The following is a 22,395-nucleotide window of genomic DNA, read 5'->3' as shown; positions in this document are numbered from 1 at the left end:
CACTTGAGGATTAGCTTCGCTCCAAATGCGGCAGTTTTGTTTGTTGACGTAGCCATTCCACCAGAAGTGCGGTTCATCGCTAAACAAAATTCGCTTATGAAAATCGGGAACAACGACAATCTCGTTTTGGGCCCATTTGGGCACTATTTGCAAACGTTGTTCAGGCGTGAGTCTATTCATGATGAATTGCTAAACCAAACTGAGAATAAATCACTTGACAGCTGTTAAATCGGTCTCCATCTTGAACAATAATGCCAACTTAAAGTTCTATACATCGAAGAAAAACACCCATTACATGCAGAGGTGGCGGAGTCTTACTGGCAGTTAATAACCAACGTCTTACGTCATCTACGCCTTCTCCTTGTTTTATAATTATATGTGTGAAATTATGAAGATATGTATTCCTCGTTTTGGAGAGTCAGCTAATAATAAGTGTCCGCCCTGGTTTCATTCAAATATAGTATACAATACAATAAAGTACGGGTAGTCAGAATTGCAAAATTTTAAATGCCTTAGATCAAAGATAAAATCTGAAAAAAATTTTGGCCGTTTATTGGAAACAAAAGAGAAATCTCAGGCGGAAACGGTTATGAAAATATGTACATAAAGAATATCAGCTGAAAACAGCTCTTAATGTAATTAAACCTAAATTCACAATGACCTGACTGTCGTTTTATTCAAGCTAAACCGCTTGTAATAGTATTTAATATGTGTCTAAGAAATAAGGTATATGGTATATGGAAAAAGTTATTCCTGTAAAAAAAAAGACTATAGATCGCAAATCACAAACTATAGGGCTATTTCCCTTATCTGCAATTTCTGTAAAGTTTAAGAAGGTCTCTTACAGGACAAAATATTTCATGTTGTTAAGAACCAAATAGTTCCCCAACATCATGGATTTTTTCCACAATTTCCTATTTAAAGACTATGTCTCAATACATTTCTGAAGCTAATGATTCAGGTTCTGAAATGGACGTCATATATTTCGATTTTTCGAAAGCATTTGATCGTCTGTATCACAAAAGTATAATCGAATGGATTGTTAATTTGTTTTCTTAATACTTGTCTAACTGCACTCATAAGGTCTATCTCTATGGTTACACTTCCGTTGAATATATTGCTTCCTCAAGTGTTCCTCGAGGCTCTAAATTGGGGCCATTATTAACACTTCCGTTAATAACATCGGTAAAGACCTTGATGTCGGTATTTGAATATATGCGGACGACGTATTTTTTTTTTAATGAGTGTACCTGTGAAATATGACATTTGTTCCCCATGTTAATAAGTTACTGGCAGAAACCTCAAAAAGCTATGGATTTATCGTACGTTGCACCAGAGGCTTTAAAAATACAGAAGCGATAAAAATATTGTATATCTCATACTTCAGGTCTATGTTGGAGTATGCATCAGTGGTTTGATCTCCTGCGTACAATTGTGATATTAATGAATGGATGCACGTTGACGATCCTTTACACTTATGCATTATCTATGTAATATGTAGGGTTCCGTTCTCAGCTTGCCGAAGATTTTCTCTTTCCAGAGCCAATTGGAAAATCCTTTCTACGTAGTTATTGAATAAGGTTGGTGATAAAATGCATCCCTGGTGGACTTCTTTGGATATAGAAAATGTCTCTGTAATTACTTTGTCGTTTATTTTCACTTCTGCAATTTGTTTCCAGTACAATTGTTGAATTATTCTGATGTCCTTCGAATCTAAGCCAATTTCAAATGACCTTTCCAAAACAAGATCGTGCTTAATATTATCAAAAGTCTTGTGATCGTAGCATTTCTGTATAAGGAGTTTCATTGAAAAGAGAGCTTCTCTTGTATCCAGCCCCTTGATAAATCCGAACTGGGTTTCTCCGCTCATTGGCATATATTCAACTATGAAAAACTAGGAGGAAAATTTTCAGAGCATGGCTCATTGGGCTTATAAGTCTGTAGTCTCCATAGTTTCTAGGCGTACTTTTTTTAGAGAGAGAATTTTACCCGATTCGTATATTCTGTTCAATAGGTATGTTGGATACTTTATGACCTATTATATAGATAAAAATTTTCCTGTTCCCCGTATTAATTCTAGACATATTAACATATTCTTTCTGCCCACACCAAGAACTAATATTTTAAAATTTTCACATATTTTCTCATTGTGCTCCAAATACAATGTTGGACACGATTTGGACTTTTTTGGCAGTCTGTTACTAAAATAAAAACGTTAATGTCACATTAACTATAATTATTAATTTCAATCTTTTCCTACTCACTTGTTTTTTCATTAGATTTAATGCCTATGTTTAGGGACTTTAAGTTAAGTTACCTAATAACATGCTTCTGTTACTATAATTGTTATTACTTTCGAAAAATTGATAAAATCGATTCTTTTAGAATGAATACGCGCTCCTCACTAAACTCTCGGTAACGGTAGGTCCTAGAAAACCGCCATTGGCATAGAAATAATCAGCGTCGAAAAAAAATTATTTTTGTCTGTCCGTTCTCCATTCTTTGTTGCAGGGTTTTTCGACGAGAACACGCTCCAAGTTTTGCTCTTTTTTAACAGTACACGGGGTGCATAAGATATGTAAAAAAAGGGGGTCAATCTTCGGCGTCCATCTTTTATTTTTCGATTTTCGACTATTTTTAGACATTCCTATACTAATAGCATTTGGTCCTCTAACAGAACCTATTGAAATTGTGGGGGTTAGGGGGTCGGGAAGTGTTTGAAATGATCAGCATCGAAAAAAAAATTTTTTTTTTGGCCGTTTGTTCGTTCTTCAATCTCCGTTCTCGTCTTTTGGTTTTTCCTGAACAACTTTCGAACCGTTTGAGCTACCAAATTCAAATTTGTTTCCTTTTTAACCCTCCTCGAGATACATAAGCTTGTAAGAAATGACCTCGATCCGACGGCGGCATCCATCTTTTTTTCGCGATTTTTTGAACATTGCTATGAAACACGACAATGACGACTATGAAACAATTTGAAGCAATTGACTTCATATTTGGCACATATATGCAGTTTTGTCCTGTGACGGAACCTATTGAAAATGGGGGGGCTGCGGGGTCGGGAAGTGCTTTAAAAACATTAAAAATCGCGTGTGCAAGGGCCTACAAAAAAGACAGTTTTTCAAAAATCGTTTGCAAGACCGAAAAAATTCTTGAACCAAAAGACGCATAGGATAATACTATAATAAACTTTTATTTTTTACAATTTTTCAAAAATATACACGGTGCGCTGCAAATTTAAAAAAAGTGAAAATTGGCATTCATTTCAAATTTGTGTTTTAGATATTAATTTCATAGACAGCTAAAACTTTTGTATTTAAGGTTTTTACGCTGTTCGAGATATTTGAAAAAATCCAACTGAAAATCACCATTTCTCGCCCTCAATCTAGACGGGATGACGTCATTTACTTTTACCACGTACTGCATGGTTTGAGAAGACAAGTAGTTTTTTGAAAACCATTCACTCCATTGGAAAAATTTGGATACCAGGATACTAAGGAGATCCAGGGCTATAGCCTCTGTTTCGAACATTGTTGTAATTATATACAGGGTACGTCGTTTATGGGCAAAAAATTGCAATAGATCCTAGAAATTTCCGCTTTTGAACTTTTGGACTTTTAAAGATGTTATAATTTGATATGAACAGAATCGCAAACTGTGTCGAGAGATAGTTTAAGGTTTCGTCAAAGTTTTCCGTAACTTTGAAGTTCGACGACATGTGAAGGACACTTTATACAGGGTGTATTCACAATAAAATTACTTCGATTTTGTAAAAGTTCCATAGTGGTCCGCAGGAACACGATACAAAAACAACGCATCCCTCTAAGACAAGAATCCGCGAACTGCCTTCTTTTTAAAATAAAAAGCTGATTCTCGCTAATTGCGATTTTTCGAAAGCAATCTTGTTGTTAATATTGTTATTATTGTTATAGTTGGGAAGACTTGCTTAAATAAATAAATAAATACACATGTTTAGCCCACTCGGGGCGTTCAAATTCCATCTAGTCGCCATTATATTGAAACAAACTAAGCAGAAACAGCGAGCGACATAAATCATTATTAGTAACGTATAAAATAATCCCTCGCAAAAACATATCGACGCGCCGTACTCGATAAATATAAATATATTTATTAGCTCGTTCGGAACTCATTCATATGCGCGCATCGTTTCGCGGCCGTAGACGATCGTGTGCCTCGCGATTCAAGGACAAAAGGCTTAATTTGTTAAAACGTACGTTTCCGGTTCGCGACCGGTAGCATCGGCCGTTATACCGGGCGTTGCTACTTTATTTAGTTAAGATTTACACTTTGCTCGATCTTGCTTACGTTACGCTATGCTTATATTGTACGACCAAAAATATTGGGCATTTTTGAAAGATCCTTTACATATGAATGGCTAAAACATATAATGCATTGGATCAGTCTCTTAAATTGCGAAAAATACCTTTTCCACACACCTGCGTGAATTATTATTATACTATTTTCAAAGTGTATGTCCCTCTATTTGCACAGATCGTACTAGATATTTATTTTTTTTATGTGTATTTTTCCTACCTGGCGCTGCTACCTTCTTCTTAGGATAGGTTTAAAAACGGAGTCACAAAATATCTTATTTTGTTCATCCGAACCGTGTTCTTTTCATGGTATATCAATAAGTGAATAAAATTATTATCATTATTGTTATTATTATTTATTGCTTTGACGTCTTAAGTATTTTACAGTACCATAACCGCACGCACACCTTCGCAGGACCGTGGTGAAACCCATGTCAACAGATGTGGATGTGGAAACTCGAAGTTTTTGTTCGAAAGGTAAATGGACCGTTTTATACTTAATTAAGCATTGATGCTGCGGCGTATTTTGGACTAAGTAGAAGCGTTTATTTTAACATCGGGTGATACGTATCGTTCTTAAGATTTTAACCCATATTATCCCAAGCATAAAAAAAATAAAAAAATCCTATTTTTCTCTGAAATTATTTTTTTTGTTGCACTTAAGGATACATTACATGTGTTTAAAAAAAAACAACTCTAAACATACAAAAAAATACCGGTGTGTAAACGAACCCCTGGGAAAAAACATTAAATAATATTTTTGGGGCACATAAGATGTAACATATAATTTATACATGAATATACAAAAGAAAGTTCAAATTCGACAGAAAACAATAAACAATTAAAAGTAGATTGTTTTCCAAATAGAACCTGATTTGATAACAGAATATATGCGTGAGCGCAGCACTGGTAACACCCGGTTTCATTTTTGATGATATTTTACAAAGCATGGAGTTTGTAAACGCACATTACACTTATTACAAACGTAAATTGAGTCGCTGTGGCAAGTTCTACATCTCCTTCGGGCTTTATTAGCATGAACAATCTTGAGGTGACCTTGATTATCATAACGCACTTCTTCTATGGCAGGTGCAAGATTTGTTTTAAGTAATTCTTTCATCGGTTTTTAAAAGTCGTAAAGCATTGTAAGATTTAAAGTCAAATCGATCACTTCGTCATCAAAAAACATAAAAAATATTACAAGCGGAGTTTTCCCAGAAAGCCTATTTTTTGGTTCCTTTACACATCCTCATCGGATATAGTTGTGTGAGTGTACTTAATCTGACCTTTCTTCCACTTGACAGTGGAATCAAGCCTGTCGTTTGCAGAAATCATACGTCTTCTTTTGAATTCCAAGGTTTCATCATCTGATGAGTCCCATTCCGGTTCAGTAGTTGATGAATTACAGGACTGCTGAAGGACAGCTGTATCATTCGGTACATGTAACTCGAAAGTTCCAACTACATCAGGTGGTTCCCCAAACTCTTGTAGATTTATGTTATCGTTCATATCTTCTTCGTCAGTCAAGGTATCCACGTCGGGTGGAATATAGACCGCGTCAATCTGTTCTGTAAATATTTTTCACGTTATTTTTCGCATAAATTCACAAGCAATGATATGCTACAATACACAAGAATATGTAAATCCAAATAATACTTACGACTTTCATTATTATTGCCCTCATCCATCACGACCTCCTCCACAGCCGCCTCTAATTCCTTTTGAGTCAAATACCTCGGAAATGCCCTATTTTACGAACGGTAACGTTCACTGCACAAGGTACAAAATAATACTAAAGAACACGCTAATTGTTGGATGTTTATTCTACATGCGCTGACTTGTCTAGACTTGCAATAACAAAGTTTTGTTTCACAGATAAAACCATTCGTGCATTCACGCACCAGTAAATATTTGCAAAAAATAAAGCATAATCAATATAGTATTTCCAATGTATGTTTTCTGCGATGTAATCTACATGCTATAGACTTAACAAAAATGGCAATACAAGTCCAAAATATTTTTTTACTATTTTGCGATTTGCGATTAGCGATTTCTACGGTTTTATGCCCTTTATGTGACAAAAAAAAATCAAAACGGGTCAATCTAAATTGCAATATGTTCTTATATATTACGGAGGTATTTGACTGTGATCCTTCCAGTAAGTACGTATTTATGTACCTGATTCTCGAATTTTCACCCTCCGAGGCTGTTTTCACTGGGTAGTTCAAAGGGTAAGGGTAAGTGCCCATACTCTATCTTAAAGGCAAGTTTTAAAATAATCGTTTTTGTCTTGTGCGCTTGTCGATTGACAACATTTTTCCTCTTGTATTTTTGTGTCTCCTACATAGTTCTTCGTTTTGTAAACCACAACAGCCTTTTTTAAAACACAACAAAACGGACACGAAATCTTGAGATTACTCCCGTATCATTGCATATTTAACCCGATTGAGATGATTTGGTCTGAGCTGAAAGCGCATATAAGAAGAAATAACAACAGGCAAAGTTAATTACGGGGTCTATTGTAAAAAGACAATATTTCTGGTCATGGCATCCCGGCGCACTCCGTCTAAACTGGAACGGCAACGGCGTAATAGAAAAATAAGGCAAATTCGTCTTTCGAAAAACACGGCTCGATTTTTGTTTTTTATTACCCATACATTGTTACTAAAATTATTACAGGTTTTTCCAAATTCGAAGGAGACTATTGGAGTCCCGGACACCGTTAGAGATACTAATGCAGTTAAATAGAAAAAAAAGAAACTAATGATATTTCCCCACTGCAACTAATCAAAATTCCATGAAGCTATAAATCGCTCCCTTAATTATTAATATTCGATAAGAAAACACCTTGTATTGGTAGAAATCAGGTTGTTTGACATCTGTTTTTAAATTCAGTTCTTTGCGTCTTATGAATTTGGTGTTTACAATATGCGAGCATTGTTATTAAAATGAGCTCGCTTTTTAATAGTCACATTCGGTCCTTAACACATGAAACTCAGACTATTGCGTTGCTACGTGTTCTCGGTCATTCTGTGTGGCGTAGAAACTTAGACACTCACTAAAGAAACCACTAAGAGACTGGAAGCATTCGAACTATGACTGTACAGGAGAATATTGAAAATATCTTGGACACAAAAAATTACCAACATAGAAGTATTGCGACGTATGAATAAAGATACAGAAGTGCTTGATACCGTAAAATGTCGGAAACTTCAGTATCTCGGTCACATTTAGTCACAGTTAGATATGAGTTATTACAACAAATCCTCCAAGGCAAAATTAACAGTAAGAGAGACCCGGATCGCAGGAGAATATCTTGGATAGCAAACCTTAGAACGTGGTTCAACAAATCATCAGCAGAACTTTTCCGAATCGCCATCAACAAAGTAAAAATAGCCAAGCTGTTCGCCAACATCCGGAACGGATAGGCACTTGAAGAAGAAGAAGTTATTTGAAAAAAGAATGGTCGAGTTTACGAATGAGAATTTGCCAGATGTGCATTTCGCTGATGGCAGTGGGCCGGAAGCTAGGCGATTATATCAAGAGCGCTTTCCTAATAGAGTCACACCAAATCAAACAGGTACTTTAAGGGCAAATAGTCATTTAAAAGAGGCCCATCGGGCTGTAAAAACTTCAGAAATAGAAAAAGCAGTTTTAAATTATATTGATGAAAATTCTGAACTTAGCCCTAGAAAAACTGGAAATAATCTCAATATCTCGCACGTCTTGGTTTGGAAAATTTTGGACTATTTTCTATTATAACCATATCATATTCAAAGAGTCCAAGCTTTACTTCCCAGAGATTTTCCTTTGCGTGTTAATTTGTGTCAATACTTTTTGGACAAAATTATGCATTGCACATATTTAATAACCGATGGATAGGTCGCGGCGGACCTCAACAATGGCCCCCTAGGTTCCCAGATTGAAATAGTTTGGATTATTTCTTTTGGGCGCATCTTAGAAGTTTGGTTTATCGAACCCTAATGAACACTGTGGAAGAGCTTCCAGCGATTTAGTAAGAAACACTGGAGACATCCTCCAAAGAGTGCGCACCAATATGAGGAAAAGAGCTGAAGTGTGTATTCTGCTTATCTAGTTTCTATGATTTACATTTTTTCAAAAATGTTTTTCTTAATTTATTAACATACAACTTTGTTAAAAATTATTGATAGGGGTGGCGTTTTTTTTCCCAAAAAACAGTAGTTGAAGAATGTTATTTCATTGAACCGTAAAAGCAAAAAAGAACACTCTTCGTTTTTTTTTCTCAAAGTCACTAGTTGATAACTTAAAACTAGTAATTGTTTATCTGTTTTATTAAAATACTTCGAAAAATTGAAGTATGAATACGAAATACGGAAATAAATAAAATAAATTTAAATAAGAATTGTTTATTGGTTATCTTGTGGTTAGGATGTTATGTTATTTCACTCAAACTGTAAAAGTAAAAATAACAGTCTTCAAATAATTTGAGGGAAACTAGTTGGTTACTAGAAACTAGATATTTTGTTTTAGATAGATATTTTATTTTTCACAAAAACAGTTCTCAATTTAACAGTGCCAAGCCTCATGAACCAGAGACAGTCAGTGGCACGCCACTGATTTACTTTAAAGGATAATGACATTTGCATTCAACTATGAGCACGGTTTTCGCGTAAAAATAAAAACTAATTTCTCTGCATGCTGTCATATTATCGATATTCTTATGACCATACAGAGAAGAGGTTTTTATTTTTTACGCGAAAACCGTACATCGGGTTGAAAAAAATCGAGAAATTAAATTTCTTTATAAATGATTGGAGAATGTAAGAATAATTTTTATTTTTAGAGAAATCAGTGGCGTGCCAACAATGTCTGCCAAAATATGCAGGTGAAATTCCGTACGTGGTGTATTATGGAAAATTTTGTTTTACACTAAATAATGCCTTTTGGTACATGGTACGTGTGTAAAGTGGTATTACGGAAAATAATATAACTTATTTTTGAAAACTTAAGCACCCTGTATCTTAGAAGTTAAAACGTTAAGGACATATGTTCATATGAAGTTTTTTTTTAGAATGGACCTAAAAGTCACCCCTTAATTACTGACATTCAATTAGAAAACACTCTTTAATTAAGATTGAACTAACATTTTGCATATCATACAAAATCACCCATTGAAATTTTTAAATTTTCATAAAACAAAAGAAGCACGGCGTGGCTCTTTCGTTTTGAGGTTCAATGCTCGTTGGCGGACCCTGTAGGCGAGACTTTCTTCCGTCGCCAAAAAAAAAACAAACAACATTGTTATATGCCGTTGTTTTAATTATATCGGTAGATCCAACGTATACCTATAAATCCCAAACGGAAAAAAAGTTTCTTTTCCTTTCGAAGAACGGTCCCAGGTAGAATAACCCAGACTGGTCTAAGGGCGTCCTTTTGATTTCGTTCTCCGGTCGCGAAAGGAAAATACCGATTATTTTCGAAATGAAATCATAAAAGACGTAAAAAATAAGAGCCGTAACCCGTAAATTGCCCCACGCGTTTCGCTCCTCCTAAATATTTATAGTTCCCGTCGCAGTCCAGAATTTAGACAGAATGGAAAATTATCTTCGCCAAGGTCCGACTTATTAGAAAAGATTAGCGACGTCATCGCTGCCCGCGCAATTCTGATTTCTTTGCCTCTCTCAGAAAGCTAATGTTTTTGACAGTTGCTAAGCAGTACAGAGCTAGTTCGGGTACTTGATACCAGAAAGATGCTAAAACAGAATAATTACCATTAATATAATTGTTAAAATGACAAAAAACAGACACACAGAACAATGGTTAAAACACGTATACCATATTAAATAATAATAATAAAAATTATAGATAAAAATGCAGGCAGAAAACCCACACCATATTTTAATACATAAAATCTGTAAAATGCAAATATGCATTATTAAAACTATGAACATCAGTGTTCAGAAATCGTATAATTATTTACCTACGCCACAGTCCTATTTAAACAAATAAAAATGAAACAAAAAAAAATTTTAATAAAAGTTTTTTATTCGTTCACTTTTTTGCAAACGACCTTTACATACAGTTGACTCCTGCTGTATGTTAAATTTATAAAATTTTGTCAAAAGTGATCTTAAATTGGGGTTATCCAGTTTCTTACGTGGTATATTGACTTGATTGATTGATTGATTATTGAGTTGACTTGCCGATCCACAATAAATTTTTTATCTACATAAATGTGTAAAATACAAAAAAAGAATAAATTTTTAAAAAATCTTACCTATTTCTACCATATATAATATTTGAGTAGAAAGCTTTTGTAAATGCACATTTATTCCAAAAAACATAATATATTCTTCCTTTTTTACTACAAAATAATTAAGTAGAAAAATTTTATATATACTTTAAAATTGTTAACATTAATTACTAACAATGTGCTTTAATACGTCATTTATAAAAGCCAAAATTCGCTATTATAGCAAGAAACATATATCTCTCTTTTTTATTAATACAGAAAAAAAAGTGAAAATATAGTTTAAACCAAGTAAATCCCCGATAGCTCTTTGTCCACCACATATGGAAATTAGTTCATTTTAAAAAACACTAAGATGCTGAAAACTGCCTTCATTTTAAACTATCGAATTCTGTTTCCAATAATTGTTTCATTCATTTAACAAAGAAAGGATTTCTTTTACTGGGAATACGGTAAAGTGTAGATTTATTGTAAGTAATTCTATGAGAATATTTACATACTTTCTTTCTTCCTTTTTTCTGCATTTTTCATCTGTATCTTATATTATTACAAAAGCAGCATCAAAGCTGTAGATATTAACCTAAATCTTTACTTCCTTCCTCAAATATTTGCCTTTTCTTGTTGAATTTGATTTGATTTCAATCAAAATCGGCTTTTGCGCCAATTCCTTTACCGAAACTTATATTATACCTGTCGATATGAATATAAAACCCCACATTCTGAGACAAATCGATCTTCTTGATTTCAAAGATATTACAGGCAAAAACGACTTTTCGGCACCAAATTGTTTTGAATAGAGTATCAAATCTGGAGATAACATCCTAAAACCTCAGTTTCTGGCGGAACTAGTTGTCTTTGGTAAAGCATCTACTCGAAAGCAAGAAGAAACTCCAAACATTTGTTCCAGAACGAGGAGTTTTAATTTTTCAAAGAAACTTCCACAGGCTACTGTAATACTTTTTACAAAACTTCTGGATTCCTCCTGCATCGGTTTTTGCAGTCAAGCTCTGAAGAAGCACACAGGATGATTGGTGAAACGTCAGCAATTTCGACTCAGCAAAAACCGACGCAGGAGGAATCCAGAAGTTTTGTAAAAAGTAGAGGGGTTTTAAATTCATATCTGCATTTTATTATAGATTTCGGTCCAATAAATGACGAAAAACCAGATTCTGACTGGAATCTAATTGAAATGGCAACTATTTGACCCAGAAAGGGCGGTTTTACATGATATCATCTAGTTTGTTGATGTTTTCATTACAATAAAGGTCGAAGATGCAATAAAATGCAATGAATTATCTAGTATTGGAAAAATGCGCATTTTCTGCAAAACAAGCAAAAAATGAAAAAAAAATGTATTTTACGTTTTCTTCACTTCTTATTACACAAGTCAACAACTTTTATACTTTGAAGTTTTAAATATGTTAATTTTGATCTGGCATTTGAATCTGTTTAATTTAGGCTTCCTAAATCTGATAAGCATTTTCCCCTAACTCATAAGGTTTTTTTAAAAACATTAAAATAATTAATAACTGAAAATATCGGTTGATATAATAATTATTTTTATTACTACAATAACAAAAATCGAATTAAAAAATCTCGTGCTTCCTAAAATTTGAGACTTAATCGAAATTTTTATTTCGCAGGATAGATGCTAACATTTCGAAAGATTCTTATGTAAACCTAATTCTCTCACTGAGTTGTTTGTGAAAATAACTGTGGTTGCTGAGAAAGACTCCATAAATCATCAACATCACTAAAGGTATCTTCATCTATTTCAGGTTCAGAAAAACTGGTGATATCTTCTTCTAAATTGGGCCGTGTGGCACTGACCTAATTGGAGACTAGTCATCACATATCTTACAAACAGTATGTGGAACCCAAGGTTTATCTTGATCACCAATTTCTTCTTTAAAATAAGCGTACCATTGTTTTTTCAACAGGGGTGTAATTTTACGTCTAAATGTCATGATCAAAAATGAACCACACATATACCAAAACTTATCTGGAACATTTTCACAAAGTCTTGGCATTTTAAAAAAACTGCACAATGCTCACCAACCTCACAAAAACACTGCCTATAAGAAACGCAATTACACGATTAAACTACATATTTGGGAATCCCAAAAACTGCGTTTATTTATGCATATATATATACCAGTGGCGTGCACATTCAATTGTTAGAAGGGCTTGTGTGATTGAAAAAAAAAAGTTTTTTCATTCCAATCGCTATAAATATAAAAAATATATACACCGTTTGATAAAAACTTGATAAGTTGATACGTTTTTAGAAATTTGTGCGGGTCGAAATTGGTATAACCATTGGAGCGATTGACTCCCGGCCAATTAGTATACCTTTTGACCGCTGACAGTTCCGTACGGCAGATGTTACCGCTTAGACCAGTTTCGAATGTAACTTTTTTCCAATTCTCGTCGTATGGGGTTTTCTTGAAACGAATCTTCCATGCTCTCCCCGCAGAATATTGTAATGTATTGTATTTGAAAAATATTTCAATAATTATATCTTTATCTAATATATATATTATGTAATTATATTATATAAATATATTATACTATAAAATTTTATGAAAATGATACTTTTTGACTTACGGCGATGGTGGCCTTGAATTGACAGAGCAGGTATTGTATTATCATTAACGAAGTAATTTAGGAGCAGTATTATAGATTATTTTTTAATTCAATTCATTGGAACTGGTAGTCAAAATATCAAATTAAGTTCAAAAGAATATTCCAATATTACCAGCAAAATTTATCAAAATATTAAATTGGTCAGTTACTTCCTCGGTTACTTCCTAACAAAGCAATGACATAATGGGCACCATATTTAGGTACAAACATATGAAAATATGGTACCATAAGAAAATTACTTTGATGTTCCCCGGGGAATAGCTAATGGGACCTAGTCTGTTTGTGGTGTACATCTTAACGGATCTCTATGCCTGTCGCTGCCTCTCCTTTCCCAGTTTCAAAATTTTTTTCTCCAGATCTCTCTTTTCCGTTGGTTGTAAAACGTCATTCCTCCAACTTCTCCTTGGTCATCCTCTCTTGCGTTTTTCTCAATGATGCTATTTGGAATTCTTAATATTCCCTATTTCCATTCCTCTTGCGGCCCTTTCAACTTTCGAAGTTTTGGGGTGCTTCCTTCCTAGTTCAAGTCAAGTATATCTGCGGCAGTCCATTTTATTAGTCCAAACTAGTATGTATCCGTTGGTATTGATATTTTTAGTGTTTAAATTGGTTTTTAATACTTTTCTCAGCCAAATCATGAGTTGATGCCGGTATATTTATGTGTCGTCCTGCATCATTTTAATGATTGATTAATGAAATGAATGTTGTGACGTCTAAGCAAAAACCTTATTATTTGGGGGAAAGTGTGCTCGGGACGGCAGTTGTTCTTAAAATTACTGGTTTGTGTATCTGACTACAAAAGATTTACAGGTAAGTTTACCTTCTCAATGTGGTTTATTAATTTTTGCATGTACCTACTATAACTTTCGCAGAAAATATAAAAGGTTAAATTGCACAAGTTTCTGATCTCGTCCTAGATTATCGTCTAGCGGTACTGGGAAGTCAGTTATTGTGGCGAATTTGATATTTTTGTCCAGCACGATCATATCTGGCTTGTTATATTGCGCTTCTGGATCTGTTATTATTGAGATATCCCAGAAGACTGTATGCTGTTCATTTTGATCTGATATTTTTTCTATGATTCTGATTAGGAGCCGTATTGTTTCTTGTTCTTGGTTACAGAATCCATTTTCATTGTGTTCTCCGGTCTCTGCGAGTATCCATATGTGAAGTAATTATTCGATGATTTAAGATCGTCATCTTCTTGGTGCAGTGCGTTGTAGTATCTGCCATTCAGAACTTTTCCTTGTAAGAGATAAGTTTTTATTTTCAAAGTGTTTTCTTAGATTTTGTGTTTCATTAATTAGCAAGCTCTCCAGCTTGTATCCAGATCGTCAGCATATCCGATAAGGGTAATACCATTTGGAACGGGAATTCGGAACACACCGTTGTAATACATGTTCCATTTGCGCTTTCTCACCTATGCTTAAATGCCTATCTTCGTAGTAGCTTGCTATAGTATTACACAGATAAGGGAAGCTCTTCCAATATACCACAACATGGTGCCGTGTTGAAGACGTTTTCGACGTCTACCGTGATGAGACCATATGGTTTGCTCCTTCCCCACGGTGTCTGTTTTACGTCGTCTACCTTTTCTCGGATCCTTCTCAAAGCGCTGATAATTGATCTCTTCTCCTGGAAGCTATGTTGTTCTTCCGCCAGTCGGCCAGTCCTTTTAATTTCTTCTTTAACTGTCATTATCATTATCATTGTCGTTATCGTTATCATTATTATCATTATTATTATTATTATTATTATTATTATTATTATTATTATTATTATTATTAGTATTATTATTTATTGTTATTATTGTCATTATTATTATTTATTATTATTATTATTATTATTATTATTATTATTATTATTATTATTATGCAGGTCGGGTACGTTCGGGCCCGGACTAAAATTTCAGGGCGGCAAACGCCCGACCGGTCGCCTTTTTTTCAGCTTTTTTACCGCGCGTCTTGATTACAGACCGCCGCGCGTCACCTGCCACGAACGATCACCGAACTGTTATTGTTTTCCGCCCGGTCTCGTACGCGATCGCTATCTTGCTTTGATCGGTTATTTTCAGTTTGTTTAAGGTAATCCTTTTTACGTTGTGAAACGGCGTTAATCACTGTCATTATGATCTTGAAACTTACGTACGCAGTTTTCGTAATGTCGAAAAATTGGCCCATTGACGAAAAATAATTCGACACATTGACAATTTCTAATTGAATGTCAATATTTTTGGATCCCTTTTAAAATGACTGCTTCTGAAGGAATCCTTCAGATTTTGAGATGACCTGGTAATTAATTGTTTCAATAGTACGCTCGTATACAAATTTCCTCCATATTTTCTTATCTAGTGCATTATCCGCAGTCCTCTTGCGTTGCGGTCTTCCTCGGTTTCTTCGGCCGAATCTTTTCGCTCCCCAAACCAGTTTTGTTGATCTCTTGTCCATTGGTTGGTCTTCTGAGGTATAAATACCAGCGCAGTTGGCATTTTTCAATATGTTTCAGAACTGGTTGTATTTTCAATATTTCTTTAATCGTGCTATTTGGTATTCTGCCTCCCCTCCTTTAGAACCCTTCGTAGGTAAATCCTAATTCTGTAAATCCTACTTGTTGGCTTTTCTAAATTGTAATGAATATTATCTTATATGTAGTTATTTTGGTTTTAGTTGATTTTTCCCTATTTCCTATAAGTCTGATTTTAAACTGTGAAGTAGTCTTGGATAACCCAAATTCTCTTATTTAGTTCTGTTCGGTGGCACCCGTTGCTTGTAGTTGTACTCTATTTTTGGACATAACCGTTATTGTCGGTTTTCCTTCATTGATTATAAGTTCTCCCTCATTTAGCCTGTTGTTCCAGATTTCCAGGTTCTTCTTGAGTTCTCTTTCAGTTTCTTGCAAATACATCCACATCATCTGCAAACGCATTCTGGCGTATCCAAACGGGTTCCAGGTCTGTGTATCCTATCAGGAAACCGGATGTACTGGGTCTAATAATAATAATAAATCGTCCATAATTAAGTTTAATAGTAGCGGACTCACAACGCTTGCATTCCTAACGTTCTCGTTTTCTGGGAAGTATGCTGATTGTATGTTGTTGGTTCTGATGCAGTTTTTAATGAAATTAGTCATCCTTCAACGAATTGCTTTATCAAACTCTGCTTCACCCCATAGTTGGGAAGTTTGTCAAACATATTCTCCAGGTCTAGGAATACTAGATAGATTTCTCTCCAGTCCAGTCCAGAATTTTATTCTACCTAATTCTGAGTTAGTATGTGAGAGATTCAAACAGTGCATGAAGTAGCTAAGCAATTTAACACAAATTTGGCAGAATAACGGCATCGCAAAATAAACAAAAATTAATTTGGTGGGCATCTTGAACTTTCAGTAGTTTTTTATGCATCGGAAACCTGGATTATCAAGCAAAGTGCTTTTGATGTTTCAGTTTTACAAGAAATCACGCCATCAAAACTTTTATCTCGAATTCTCACCATCGATGGGTGAATGGGTCACAGCACATCTAGCCAGATATGACTAAGAAGAAATCGGTGCAGAGCGGATCGAGTGGCGATCTGTAGCCGTGAGAGGGGGGAGGCGCAGATCGACGCGTTATTCAAACCGGCCCGCAGACGGGTCCTTGTTGGTCACCCACGAGCCGACGACGACCTTGGGAACGCATCATTCGCGCCGATCCTTGTATGGTGACAGCAAATCGCCTCTTTACGAGCGGCCGGCGGTTTTTCAACCTCCGCCGATGACCGTAGGCGACTGTGCTCGCCCGGGGGCCCTTTTACGTGACGAAATTCCCAATTGATTTCGCCGGTGGCCAGAGACCTTTGACCTACGGCCCGAACTACATAAGCTGAAATTTCAATTCTTGGTGGTAATATTCTACGTAAATGCGTGTGTTGTAGTTTCTGGCGCTCCTGGTGTATTAAAAAGCTCCTGACTCTGTATCCAGATATTATACATATCGTACGGGGTGATTCATATAGAATACGAAATCTGTAAGCCCATACATACCATACGAATGTCTCTGATTTCGGAGATCCAGGGCGTTTAAGTTTCAAATTTTATCCCCAATTTTCTCATTAATTAAAAAGAGTGTAAGAATAACAACTGGCATACTATTTGGCGGAAAGGTTGGTCATAGTATATTATTCAATAAGTGTGGTAAACGGCATTTTAGTCACGAGCGTTTAATAAACGAGTGACTGAAAAAGTTTACCAAACGTGTTGCATAATATACTTTTTCTACGACCGTAGGGGAGGGTGGGGCAACGCCGCCCATTTTAGCTTTTTATTATTTTTTGTGACTTTTAACAATCAAGTCGATTTATTGACTAACTTTAACTAAATTTACCCGAATTTTGGTGAAGATTCTGGTCGTCGTGCTCCATTCTCCCCTATTAATAATGTTATATATAATAATTAAAATTATTTATTAAAAAGTATTTAATAAAAAAAGTTACTGATTAGCAACTATTTTTCTAAAGATGAAAAAATTTGTTATTGGTATTTATAAGATTTTCGAAAGATCTGGTTTTAGGCTAAAACTAAATATGGAATACCATTTTTTAGAATTTTTAAGCGGTCCATGAAGTTCGCTGACATACCCGCAGAATTGTCAAACGTCAAAATTCAGTATCTCCGAAAACATCCGATCGCTCCCAAACCCGTGCGGTAAAATCCCGGAAATGCCCGAAGTGAATGTACTCTTTGCCGCATATGCACGAAATGCTGTAAACGCCTGGTATCTCAAACGGAATTTTCTCTTTGACTGATCGAAGATGTTGAGAAATTTTTGGACAAGTGCTATAGTCTCAAACTTCATCGTGTTAGATTTCCCCAATAAATCTTTAACGTTGTTATTACCTATTGCTATTGGGTAAGGCCATTAACAAAAAAATTATTCTTACTTAAATGACAGTGTTGATTTCGCTCAAAAGTGTTCGACGAAAGCACCTTCTAATAAAGGAAAACGTATCACCGTAACACACTTTCGGTCGGAAGACGGATTTGTCTATTTGAACTTTTTGAAAATTAGTTACAAAACAGTCTTTTAAAAAATATTCCCAATAACAGTGTTATTGTACAAACTAAACAAAACCAAACTAAACAAACCAAAACTAATCATAAACTGAAATCCAAGAATATTTGTTAGAGAATGATATAACTCAGTTACATTTACAATTATTTTTACTTGAGTGACAAGGCAGGGGTGGGCCAAGCAAATTTCTCTCTTTCTGATATATTTCTTGAGTATTGACCATTTGTGGTGGTGTTGAATAATCGTGTCGAAATTATTTGTCGGCGGATACAAAACAGGTTGTGAAAAATGTGTACGAAACTTTAATAAAAAAACAAATATCGTCGACAAGGTATATTATTAATACAAGAGAATTGAAGAATACGAATAGACGTGGTGACTTTCAAACTGACCGTATATACAATAGTGATCAGGACCTAATAAGAAGGAAATTATATTGTCTTTCTCAAAGAGAAGTTGTTGCTACCTTGGATAAACTTGGATAAATATATTTTGAATTCAGTTACAAAAAAGCGCAACTTTTGGAGGTCCTACATTCATATACAATTAAAAATCAGTTTGTAATCTATAATTTGGCTAAATAGGTTCGGTATACTGTTTTACGTCTTTCTCAAAATGTAACTCCTGCTTAAAGTCCCAGTTTTATAAATTTTATCAAAAATGTAATTTATAACATATCAATTGGCCGCACATTTTAAAAATTGACGACCCTGACATGTCTATGCAAAACATCATAAATCCTGTTATAATTAATCCAATGACTACTCTGATAGTGAAACAGAATTAGATTTAGACATTTAGAAAAAAAAATGTAATTATGTATACATATTCCTAGCCATGAATTTATTGTATATTTTTAATGTCATTGTTTTTTCTTAGTGTAATTTAATAAGATTATACCCACCTAAATAAATTTAAAAAAATGTTATTACGAAAAGACAGAAAAGAAGACTATAAATCTGGTTTTGATGTTATATTTCTTAAGAAGTTTTGATATGTGGTCAGTCGAAACATTACTGACCACATATCAATTCTTCTACTAATGAGAAATTCGAGAATTTAGAAATCTATAAGCAACCAAATTAACCACGACCCAGGTCTTTACCCTTCAATGTTTATGCCGTCTTTTAGCTCGGCCCCTCAAACAATTTATAATCAGGTACGGCGAAGCGTTACCAAGTTCGAATCGCCAGAGGAGGAATCGAGAAACTGATTTTGAGGTCGTTCCTATTTCACCGTATTATTTAAATAAATCGAGTCGTAAAAGTGGTACATACAACTTTGTAAATATACTTGATTGGTGTAATTATGTATGTCAATAGTGGAAACTGTTCCCTCAACTAATTCAGAAGATAGTTTACAGACTGTGAGAAGAACAGATCAATTGGGTTTGTGAGAGTCGCAGGAACAATACTGGTAGCATTCAGGTGCTATTCCAAAGGTACAGAGATGTTAGCTGTGATGTGTTCGTTTCTTTGATTATTTATCAGAAAGTACGATAAAATGGTCAATATACTTTAAGAAAATGCGCATGAATGAAAATATAATTGTAAACCTATATAGAAACCGAACAGCAGTTCTAGGAATTGATGACAGCCACACTGATCAGATAAAAATACATAGATGAGTGAAACTGGGATGCATTTCGAGAAGCACTTGTTGGTATTAAAAAAGGAACTACTATAAACGGCTACTAGCTAAACAACGTAGGGTACGCAGTCGATACGATCATGTTTGGACAGTGGTGCAAAGGACTGCATCAACAAAGAATTACTAATAGCAGGAATGATAATATTGACGAAGGCATACTTTTCATCAATCAACGAGTGAAACAGTGCAATTATCTTGCAGTCGGTCAGAAATGTGGAACGGGACATCTCACAAGAAATACGGAGTCGTAATGAATGAATGAAAAATCATAATATTACATTTTTGTATCTTCCCAGTCCATCTGCATGGATTAGAAGTACAGAACTTGACCAAAGAAACTACCAGACGATTGGAAGTATTTGAACTCTGGCTATATATATAATACAAATATCTTGAACCAAGAAATGATACGAAGGATAAATGAAGAATTGATAGAGAGCATAAAATGCATAAAACGAAACACTCAAAACGGTACGGACTACCACAAGAAATCCTTATGTGCAAAATCAGCAAAAGAAGATCGGACCACAGGAGAATAATTTGGTTGTTAAATCTAAAGACATGGTTCAGCCAGACATCGGCAGAACTGTCTCGAATAATCACCCATGAAATAAGAATTGTCATGTTGATAGCCAAATTTCCGAAACGGATAGGCATAGAGAGGTCAGGCAACATGGTTTTGAAGAAGCCATTGTAATACTATTTACAGATCTTCCGGACTCTGCTTGCGTTGGTTGTTTGCAAATCGAACTTGCTGAAGTTTAGAAAATCATTCTGTTGGCCTCTGCAGAGCTTAACTAGAAGCGGTTTGCATTCTACTCTGTACCTGCTTATATACTGTTTAGGGAGGGGGAGCGGAAGAAGGAGCATGAAGATTGTCTCCCATATTGGTAACAGGTGAACACCGCAGTCGCAGTAAAATTTTTTGTAGCCTCTCAAACGGCATTTTGTCATTGACTGATCGCAGATGTTGAGAGATTTTTGGGCAAGTGGTTAATCTAGTTTTAACCTCATATTTAAGAACTTGTGATATATGATGTTTTGAATATAAGGAAGGACAATAGTGGCAAGTGTGGGGTTGCTTTCAGACTTTGGAATATTGTGGTGAAGTGAATTTTGTAACCAAACACAATGTGGAAATTATTGAAAAGAATACGTTAGATGTTTTAGTTCCGAGTTGGCTCTGTAAATAGGAGAGTTAATAACCGATGGATTTTCGGTTTTGGGTCTTTATATTAATAACATTATCTAAGAATTGAAAGTTATAAAACGTGTTAACGTGTTGAAGGTATAAATGATTGAAAAAATTTTGGAGGGGTTCTTGACAATGAGGCCGAATAGCAAAAGTATCATCAATGTAGTGTCGTTCATAAATTTGACCGTTCCAAGCATTTTTGGATTAAACGAGAAAGTTTGATTGCAGATTTTCAATATATCTGGAACAACGTTGAAAATTTCAATAATAAGAATATTAGTAAATATTTATAGTTAGAAGTGAAAGGAATTAAGTACGAAACTATCGATATGGAAGCTCGATATTTTGCTACAGAATAAGTTGCAGAACAATGTTGTGATAACGATAGGTGGAAGGGGTAATCCTGGTTTGTGAATTTTGTTGCTTTCCATAGATTACGTATGATCAGGTTAACAATAGGATCAGTCTGTAAGAATGAGGAATCCAGAATATTTGGAAATAGTAACATAATTTAGCACACACTTGTGTGCAAGGGACGGCGTGTAAGACTGAACAGGACTTTACGGGTCTCCTACCGGTAGGGAGACGGTCAGATTTCCATACACGAACCATATCGATTTTAGATAAACAAGTCGCGAGTTTTACACGGCGCGTTTGTTTTAACGCCCGCAACCTTAATAAAAGTAGGTGTAGTCTGAATAACAACAACACGAGGAACTCAGAAACTGGGTTTTCCCACGATGGCGTGCACGACAGAGGGTGGCGGGCGGCGGCGGGGGTATTGATTTTAAAACTAAGGCCTATATATACATGTGTGTGTTTATTTTTCCTGTGTGTTGGGAACAGAATCGGAGGGAGAAGCAAACGACCCACTTGATGTACGACCGTCGCTTTTTTTTTCTCTTCTCGTTTCGTCTTGAGGCGGGGCGGCGGCGGCGGCGGCGGCGACGTAACGGCTGTCGGATAGCACGGCACACTCGATACGAATTTCAAACTGGCTTGCCCTTCGGCGTTGCATAAACGCATGCCTCCAAACTTTATAGACACTCGCGTGCAACGTAGTAGCTGTCGTAAAATCTCCCTTTGTTTAATGTGTACATGTAGACGTGTAAGATTTATAGATTTATAGATAGATTAATAAATTGTATATGTTCATCCACTACTTTAAAATAAATAAATAAAAGTTCGCAGAAAATTCTTTTTAAATTATTTTAAATTAACAAAAACCAATCGCAGAAGCAGAAGATTCTTCGACAAAAGTACAGTCATAAGATGGTCATGACTGTAACAA

At 35.1% G+C, this 22,395-nt stretch overlaps 1 protein-coding gene across 1 annotated transcript; it reads right to left on the bottom strand.

Annotated features, from left to right (window-relative positions):
• Positions 1–5,104: 5,104 nt before the first annotated feature.
• LOC132702556 (uncharacterized) lies at positions 5,105–6,105 on the bottom strand. The gene is made up of 2 exons (XM_060671266.1): positions 5,995–6,105; positions 5,105–5,902 (listed from the first exon to the last, which is right to left on the bottom strand). The coding sequence occupies exons 1-2, from the start codon at positions 6,020–6,022 to the stop codon at positions 5,574–5,576; spliced, it is 357 nt and encodes a 118-aa protein (XP_060527249.1). The 5' UTR covers positions 6,023–6,105; the 3' UTR covers positions 5,105–5,573.
• Positions 6,106–22,395: the final 16,290 nt, after the last annotated feature.

The sequence above is a fragment of the Cylas formicarius genome, unplaced genomic scaffold (genome assembly GCF_029955315.1).
Source record: "Cylas formicarius isolate icCylForm1 unplaced genomic scaffold, icCylForm1.1 PGA_scaffold_5__7_contigs__length_24384050, whole genome shotgun sequence".
NCBI classification, from domain to species: domain Eukaryota; kingdom Metazoa; phylum Arthropoda; class Insecta; order Coleoptera; family Brentidae; genus Cylas; species Cylas formicarius.
The sequence above is the reverse complement of the archived record's forward strand: the minus strand, read 5'-3'. Positions and strand labels throughout refer to the sequence as shown.

What these genes read in the sequence shown, in the direction of transcription:
- LOC132702556 (XM_060671266.1), bottom strand. Translation starts at nt 6,022, where the DNA reads ATGGATGAGGGCAATAATAATGAAAGTC. An exon ending in GGGCAATAATAATGAAAGTC is followed by an intron (nt 5,903 to 5,994) that starts GTAAGTATTATT and finishes AAATATTTACAG; the next exon opens with AACAGATTGACGCGGTCTAT.